Source organism: Quercus lobata, chromosome 8 (genome assembly GCF_001633185.2).
Source record: "Quercus lobata isolate SW786 chromosome 8, ValleyOak3.0 Primary Assembly, whole genome shotgun sequence".
Taxonomy (NCBI): Eukaryota; Viridiplantae; Streptophyta; class Magnoliopsida; order Fagales; family Fagaceae; genus Quercus; species Quercus lobata.
This window is the reverse complement of record NC_044911.1, coordinates 62,483,864-62,492,866: the sequence shown is the minus strand read 5'-3', so window position 1 is coordinate 62,492,866 and position 9,003 is coordinate 62,483,864. Positions and strand designations below refer to the sequence as shown.

Sequence of the window (9,003 nt, the reverse complement as noted above, 5' to 3'; positions counted from 1 at the left end):
AATAGCAAACGAAGAATTAGCGGGATTCAATCAATGGAGAAAAGGGTGCGACTTACAGCTAAATGTTCAAAAAACAAGGTGAAACTCATTAAAAATTTGTACTAGCTAAGGTGCTACAAATTGAAAGTCTTTTTTCTAAAGTGATGTTTACATTGTGCCAATATTTATTTATAATTGAGTGTTTTTATGATTTAGCTGACTCTTTTTCTTTGTTTTCATCGATTTATTTAAGGGAAAATGTGCTTCCAAGGATTACATAAGTAACCTGTCTAGTGAAACTCTTGTTTCCATACTTTCACAATTGACACTAAGAGAAGCGGTGGCTACTAGTATCCTTGGTAGGAGATGGAGGTATTTGTGGACATCTATTACTATACTTGACTTTGATGCTACAAAAGCAACAGATCGACACAATTCAATCAGGGCCTATGTATGTCAAATGGGTGGATTGTGTTTTGGGACAATATGAAGTCTCAACTATAAATGAATTCAGGATTTCTTTTGATTTGGATCAAAATTCTACGCATGCTATTAATAGTTGGATCGAGTTTGCAATGACAAGGGAAGTTCAAAGGCTTGAGATGGACTTGTTAGGGCAACGTCCTTATAATACCTTGTCTTCAAGGCGTTGTAGTTCTAAGTGTAAACGACTTTGGAGAAGCCAAAGTTGCGGGTCTTCTAGGGAGCAATTTTGTTTGAATCTTCTCAGCGCCCGTACTCCAACATTTCATGGCAATAAGTTTCTCAAAGATCTTTATTTGAAGAATGTTGGCATAACTCAGGAAGTTATTGAGTACCTTTTAGCCAATTGTCCCAAGCTTGAGCGATTATCTATATGTGGATCAAGACATTTGGTAAAATTAAGTGTTTCTGGATCATCCCTCTCATAGAAACACTTGGAGGTAGTCTACTGCACTTGCTTAAATTATGTTGAGATCTTTGACACAAGCCTTATATCATTTAAGTATGCGGGGTTGGATATAGACTTGTTTATAGAAAATGTGCCATTGCTTGTTGATCTTTATATCGGTGTGGGAAAAGGAAATCTCGATAGACCGTTCCTAGATGACTACCTCTCCCAGTTCTCTGGCTGTCTTTCTCAGCTACAAGTACTTACTCTTGAATTAATTGATGGCTTTGTGGTTAGTATTTCTTTATGTGTTTGCCCTTTCTTTCCATCCCATATGTTATCACGTTGTTTACTTTCTTTTTTTTTTGGTTTCTCCAGGATGAAGTATACAGTGAATTTTTTCCTCCATTAAATAATCTTAAAAAGTTGGTATTAGAAGTTGGAGCATGGGGAGAGGACCATCTCCTTGGACTCACTCCCTTGATAAATGCATGCCCTTACTTGCAGATACTTGAGTTGAAGGTGAGTGTTTATTAGATACTAGATAATGATTCCATGATATGCACACACACAACATGCCTCATCTGTTTGAAATGCAGCTTTTGTATGTGTTGGCTCTTGCATATTCTCCACTTCCTGTCGTTAAAATTGATGATTTAACCATTTCATCTGCAGGGTATCTATATTTAGGCTTGATGAGTTGCCTCTTGCTGACACTATATAGTTTTGTTTTCTTGTTCTTGTTTAGTTTGTGTTGGTATTTGCTATATGAATCATCACTCTGTTTGTGCAATTTATATCATATCATGAATCAATCTGAGGGTTTTTTTTGGGACATAACTGTTATATTTTATGCAATCTCTTACATGAACTCATATTTTGTAAGGATATGTTTCATTCTCATAATTGAACTTATATGCTTTAGTGGAACCACTTCTAGTAAATTATTATCCAATCTTAGAAAGGATGGTAATAACACCTCAACCTTGGAAGGATCAGGTTGGAAGTTCAAACCCATGGGTTACTTGTGGGATTGAATTAGATAAGTCAAACTAAGAAATTTAAGAAATTAAGCCAATAGTTATGCTTTTGTAAGTAGCATGCCTATTTATTTAGGCCTAATTTTGTTGTTTACCAAATTAGAATCTAACTTGGATGGATTGAGTGTTTTATGGGTCTGAGAATGTCATCTTCAGTCTACGAAATAAAAAAGTAAATATGGATATCGTAAGTTCCTAGGCCATACGATTCACAATGGCCATTTTCCAAAAATGTTTGGCATTAGTGAAGGAAGGTATTATAAGTCCTTCCATGATTTCATGATGCAGAATCTCTGTTGAGAGTTGCTTAAATCCATCTTTCGATGCTCAGCTGAAAGAAAACATGTGCTTAGCATGTGAGGTAGCGTTTGTAATAATAAATTTATATATATATATATATATATACAGTGTGTAATCCCAAAACTGTCGCTGGTAATATTAGTAAACTCTGTAAGATCCTGGTTGGTATTGGACAGTTGCTTGGGACATTTTCCTAGTTTATTTGTTACAATCAAACTAATTGTCAAGTTTGATGCTTTTTCCTTCCCCCCTTGATTGTCTACTGATTGTATCTGCATATTTGTTCTTTCTAGTAATATTCAGCTACTATCGATACTCATTTAGGTGCATATACATACTTTTTCTATACTTGTGTTTTATCAATAATTTTTCTCTTTGTAGATGCCATGGATAAATGTCGAAGATCATGACAGAAGAAAAATGAGGGGGGGTATCAAATGCCCACATAAATACCTCAAGGTGTTGGAAATTTACGGATATGCTGGACGCACATGTGAATTTGAGTTTGTCATGTACTTTATTAGGAATGCTGTGGCACTTGAGAAAATTTTGATTGATCCTCGCGATCAAATTGTCAAGCGAACTCCCTTCGCGAGTGCTAATTTGAAGATCGAACGAACTGCAAGACGTCTTGCCAAGAGCCAGCTTGAAGCAAGGGTACCCCCATCCATCCAGTTGGTAATATTGTAATCTTAGGATTGCTTGAGCTTTTTTTAAACTGAAAAAATGTACTTATTTATTTGGTTCTTCGTTCTCATTTTTTGGCCATGGGTATATGGACCCCAAAATCTGCAAAATCTATGTATTATGGATGTCGATCTAGTTAATGAGTATTGCGATCTGGGTGGGTTTTTATTTTTTATTTTATTTTGTATTTTTTGGATAAAAAACTAACCAAGAGCTTAAAAGCATTTGCATATGAAAACAATTAGCGGCTTTACCAGCAGTAACAATATATTACCTGATATAAAAGGAAAGAGCATGTCAAGTGATCAACTGCCTCCTATAACCTCAACTGAAAACCTCTTGTAGAATTTTACCAAGAAGCAGATCAGACACTTTTGGGAGAATTGTTGACTCTTCCACTTGTTACATAAATTTCTCCTGACTTTCCTTCTCAATAGGACGCCCTTGGAAAACTCAGTAGGAGAAAGGATTGATTTTGGTGATCGGATTTGGATCAGGTGCAAGAGGGCTATTGCACCATTAGTCATTATTCTTCCTCTGTGGTAGTGTTGGTTACCGTTTACCAAGTAGTAGTATCCACAAACTACCTCACTTCAAGAAACTAGCAAGACTCATCCTGACTATATTTTTCACAAGTTTTTTCTTTTAGTTTTGGGTAAATATTTATTTGGTTCATACCTTTTACGCTTTGTTCGGTTTGAAATGTGACAGTTTAGTCTCATCTTTTGGTGCTATGTCATAATAATCAATGCCCTTAAGTGATGGAAAATGCTGACATGTGTAATGGAATTTTTTATTTATTTATTTATTTTTATGCTACATCAAATGACACATGTACTGCCATGTGAAATTTAAAATAAAACAAAAAGTTCTAAAAAAGAGAGGATAAAATGTAAGTTATACCTTTTTAAATTTAATTGAAATTCATGTAAATCCTCTAACTTTACTTTCGTGTGGTGGTGGTGGGTTGTGTAGGATTTTTTTTTTTTTTTTTTCTTCTTCTTCAGTGTGTTAAAATATGATTTTTTTAAAAGAAATCTAATGTTGATGCTTTCAATATATTTGTATATGAAACTCCCTCTCAGAGATTTAAATTTCAACTTTGGCCGGTTGGCTCCTCACCCCCCACAAGAGCTAGAACTTGTGAAGTGACCATCATGTCTAGAGATGTAGTTCTCGTAAATTCTATGCTAACATAGATTAAGTAACTTTTGATGTGATAAAGTAGCATTTTTTAGAACACGTAATACTAGTGCTCTAAAGCATTACTCTTTAAATCCACCTAACTCAACTTGATCTACCTATATCTAATATATATTATATGATTTTGTTAATTACTCTTTTGCCCCGATCCTTGATATAAATTAGAAACTCTAACCTATTATATTATTTTCTCATTTCAAAAGATGTGAGGGGGCAACAAACCTTTGTAATACTTATGCAGTTATGTTGTTCTATGTTGTTTCTCAACTAAGTTGGAATAAAATTATTTGATATTTTACGTGGGTTGGATGTGGACTCTTGTGATGAGTTGGGTTGGATGTTTTTTCAACCCAAAAATGGTGAGCTTGATTTAAAAACCCATCAACTTGACACACCCCTAATTTTCACATTAATTGTGAATATTTTTTTAGGTAGTGTTAATTATAAATATTGATGAAAAGTAGTGAATATAAACCAAAAGTATTTATTAATTATATATATTTCATCTTTTTCTCCTCTGTCCTTTACACCAATCAAGTATATAATATAAATAAACTTGAAAAAATTAGACTCGAACCGAACCGGTTAGTACAATTGGACATGAACCAGTTAACTAAACTGAACTAAATAATAGAAACGTATATTTGCCTTTCGGACTAGCGAAAAATTGGCTACCTATAATTTAATGGGATTACAGTGAGAGAAATAAAGACATTGTTCAAATAAGAGTGAAATTTAACTTTTATTATTTATAATCATATTTCTGTAATTGTTTAGTTTTCTTTTATAGTTATTTACATTTCTTTCCAAATTTCCAATAGATAACCATGATTCACCACGCCCCCCTTTGAGAAAGTGGATAACCATGAGCTGAAACTTGAAACTCAGAGGTCTTTAATCCAATTCACAGTTCGTTGCTCGGAATTTGAATATATAAGGCATTTCTGTGCAACCAGCTCTCCTTTTCGTGCTTTCATTTCATGTAACAAAAGGTCATCATCAGCTTGGTCAATCATAGACTGCATAGGCGTGTCTTGGCATATCTTAATATACCATTAAATCAATTATCAGTTATATCACCAAAATTTCACAGCTGTGACCAAGTTATTTCATAATAAAAATTGTATAAATGGTTTTAGTGACCCAACAGTGATTTCACGGTGGAACCTAATTGATTTTTTTTTTTTTTTAATTTGGAAATTATTTAACAAATACCTTAAGGCTATTAGTTTATAAAATATTTTAATCAAAATTTTGATGGAAAAAGAAAAAATGAGAATTATTTTGACGGTTTTTTAAATTTTTTTATGAAAGTGATTTAAAATTTTTCTTAAATAGTTTTGTGGGGCTCAACAATTCGTGGACCAGGCCCATTTGCCTTTAGAGAGTCCGAGGGCCCAATCCGAGGAGAGCTGTGGCCCAAGCTCTATAACGCAGAGCACAAACCAATTTTGGGAAGCAGCCGAGGACAGTTTAGTCCTCGGCAGATCCATAATCCCGCCAGAATAAAGGGGTGAAACTGGCATAGGGACAAATTCGTAAGGAGATCCAAAATACCTTGGGGAGGTTATCCTTACTACCCTTCCAGATAAGACCCAGCGCCTGACAGAGCCGTATTCTGCAGTTTTATCAAACCATCCCCAACAATCCCGGGATTGGACTGATGGGACAAATGTCAGTGTTTGTAAAGACTGACCCTACACGTGGATGAAAGACAGCGAAGGCAAACTAGTATAAAATAAGGAAGTAAGTAAATCTGGGGAAGCCCCCGATCCCACCCTCGAAAAAAGAAAGACTACATGGGGAAACACCTCAACGACACCGGACCTTACGGAAGAGAATCCGTCGTTGGGTAACCGGGACAAGACCTCAAATGGTCCTTGGATTAGCTCCGAGGAGCTCCGCCCCGCGGGGAACGACGCCTTAGAGCTTCCTCTAAAGTCATGACCGGGCATCGCCACTTGGCCAGCGGCTAGCTTTTCAAGCCCACTCTCTACAAATCATATTGTGAGGGACCTTTATTGCGTGAGCCCAAAAATGTTAGTGGGCCGCAAGGGAATCGTGTCCTTACAATTGGCGCCGTCTGTGGGAAAGCTTGCGCGCTGGCGCAGGTGGTGGTGGAATTAACTCATTGGCAAGCACAAATTTTTGTGGTCTCCTCCATCTCCGGCAACATATGGTTGTTGCTTCGACATAAACTTCTGCTAGGGGCTACGCCTCATAGTGCCAAAGGCACAGGCATCTCTAGGGGCTTCCGGCCTCAGGCCAACTTTTCTCGCCCTGGTGAAGGGGCTTATGATCGAAAAGTAAAACACATACAAAAAGATCTTAAGTTTTGGACAGAACCAAGGCCTTGCATGATCCACGGATTCAAGCCTATGGGGAAACCAAGTACATTAAAAAGATCTTAAGTTTTGGACAGAACCAAGGCCTTGCATGGTCCACGGACTCAAGCCTATGGGGAAACCAAGTACATCAAAAAGATCTTAAGTTTTGGACAGAACCAAGGCCTTATATGGTCCTCGGACTCAAGCCTATGGGGAAACCAAGTACATCAAAAAGATCTTAAGTTTTGGACAGAACCAAGGCCTTGTATGGTCCTCGGACTCGAGCCTATGGGAAACCAAGTACATCAAAAAGATCTTAAGTTTTGGACAGAACCAAGGTCTTGCATGGTCCACGGACTCAAGCCTATGGGGAAACCAAGTACATCAAAAAGATCTTAAGTTTTGGACAGAACCAAGGCCTTGCATGGTCCTCGGACTCAAGCCTATGGGGAAACCAAGTACATCAAAAAGATCTTAAGTTTTGGACAGAACCAAGGCCTTGTATGGTCCTCGGACTCAAGCCTATGGGGAAACCAAGTACATCAAAAAGATCTTAAGTTTTGGACAGAACCAAGGCCTTGCATGGTCCACGGACTCAAGCCTATGGGGAAACCAAGTACATAAAAAGATCTTAAGTTTTGGACAGAACCAAGGCCTTGTATGGTCCTCGGACTCAAGCCTATGGGGAAACCAAGTACATAAAAAAGATCTTAAGTTTTGGACAGAACCAAGGCCTTGTATGGTCCTCGGACTCAAGCCTATGGGGAAACCAAGTACATCAAAAAGATCTTAAGTTTTGGACAGAACCAAGGCCTTGCATGGTCCTCGGACTCAAGCCTATGGGGAAAAGTACATAAAAAGATCAAGTACATTGCATGGTCACTCAAGCCTATGGGGAAACCAAGTACATTAAAAGATCTTTTTGGACAGAACCAAGGCCTTGCATGGTCCTCGGACTCAAGCCTATGGGGAAACCAAGTACATCAAAAAGTACATCTAAGTTTTGGAACAGAACCAAGGCTTGTATGGTCACTCAAGCCTAAAACCAAGGATCTTAAGTTTTGGACAGAACCAAGGCCTTGCATGGTCCACGGACTCAAGCCTATGGGGAAACCAAGTACATTCTTAACAGAAGATCTTCCACGGACTCAAGCCTATGGGGAAACCAAGTTGATCTTAAGTTTTGGACAGAACCAAGGCCTTGTATGGTCCTCGGACTCAAGCCTATGGGGAAACCAAGTACATCAAAAAGATCTTAAGTTTTGGACAGAACCAAGGCCTTGTATGGTCCACGGACTCAACTACAAGCCTATGGGGAAACCAAGTACATCAAAAAGATCTTAAGTTTTGGACAGAACCAAGGCCTTGCATGGTCCACGGACTCGAGCCTATGGGGAAACCAAGTACATTAAAAAGATCTTAAGTTTTGGACAGAACCAAGGCCTTGTATGGTCCTCGGACTCAAGCCTATGGGGAAACCAAGTACATCAAAAAGATCTTAAGTTTTGGACAGAACCAAGGCCTTGCATGGTCCACGGACTCAAGCCTATGGAGAAACCAAGTACATTAAAAAGATCTTAAGTTTTGGACAGAACTAAGGCCTTGTATGGTCCTCGGACTCAAGCCTATGGGGAAACCAAGTACATCAAAAAGATCTTAAGTTTTTGACAGAACCAAGGCCTTGCATGGTCCACGGACTCAAGCCTATGGGGAAACCAAGTACAAAAATTTTAATTATTACAAGTTTTGGACAGAACCAAGGCCTTGTATGGTCCTCGGACTCAAGCCTATGGGGAAACCAAGTACAAAAAAGATCTTAAGTTTTGGACAGAACCAAGGCCTTGCATGGTCCACGGACTCAAGCCTATGGGGAAACCAAGTACAAAAATGTTTTGGACAGAACCAAGGCCTTGTATGGTCCACGGACTCAAGCCTATGGGGAAACCAACGGTTTTGGACAGAACCAAGGCCTTTATGGTCCTCGGACTCAAGCCTATGGGGAAACCAAGTACAAAAATTTTAATTATTATAAGTTTTGGACAGAACAAGGCCTTGTATGGTCCTCGGACTCAAGCCTATGGGGAAACCAAGTACATCAAAAAGATCTTAAGTTTTGGACAGAACCAAGGCCTTGCATGGTCCACGGACTCAAGCCTATGGGGAAACTAAGTACATCAAAAAGATCTTAAGTTTTGGACAGAACCAAGGCCTTGCATGGTCCTCGGACTCAAGCCTATGGGGAAACCAAGTACATTAAAAAGATCTCAAGTTTTGGACAGAACCAAGGCCTTGCATGGTCCACGGACTCAAGCCTATAGGGAAACCAAGTACATCAAAAAGATCTTAAGTTTTGGACAGAACCAAGGCCTTGCATGGTCCTCGGACTCAAGCCTATGGGGAAACCAAGTACATTAAAAAGATCTCAAATTTTGGACAGAACCAAGGCCTTGCATGGTCCACGGACTCAAGCCTATGGGGAAACCAAGTACATTAAAAAGATCTCAAGTTTTGGACAGAACCAAGGTCTTGCATGGTCCTCGGACTCAAGCCTATGGGAAAACCAAGTACAAAAAAAATCTTGTAAGTTTTGGACAGA

At 38.5% G+C, this 9,003-nt stretch overlaps 1 protein-coding gene across 1 annotated transcript; it reads left to right on the top strand.

Moving 5' to 3' along the window:
• Positions 1-345: 345 nt before the first annotated feature.
• Positions 346-2,954, top strand: LOC115957203. Its single transcript, XM_031075408.1, has 4 exons — positions 346-351; positions 891-1,142; positions 1,229-1,372; positions 2,572-2,954. Exons 1-4 carry the CDS (start codon positions 346-348, stop codon positions 2,878-2,880), a joined length of 711 nt encoding a protein of 236 aa, XP_030931268.1. The 3' UTR covers positions 2,881-2,954.
• The last annotated feature ends 6,049 nt before the right edge of the window (positions 2,955-9,003 follow it).

Bases quoted from the DNA above. Each gene is read 5' to 3' on its own strand.
- LOC115957203 (XM_031075408.1), top strand. The intron at 1,143-1,228 runs GTTAGTATTTCT...TGGTTTCTCCAG, and splicing joins AATTAATTGATGGCTTTGTG to GATGAAGTATACAGTGAATT. The intron at 1,373-2,571 runs GTGAGTGTTTAT...TTCTCTTTGTAG, and splicing joins TGCAGATACTTGAGTTGAAG to ATGCCATGGATAAATGTCGA.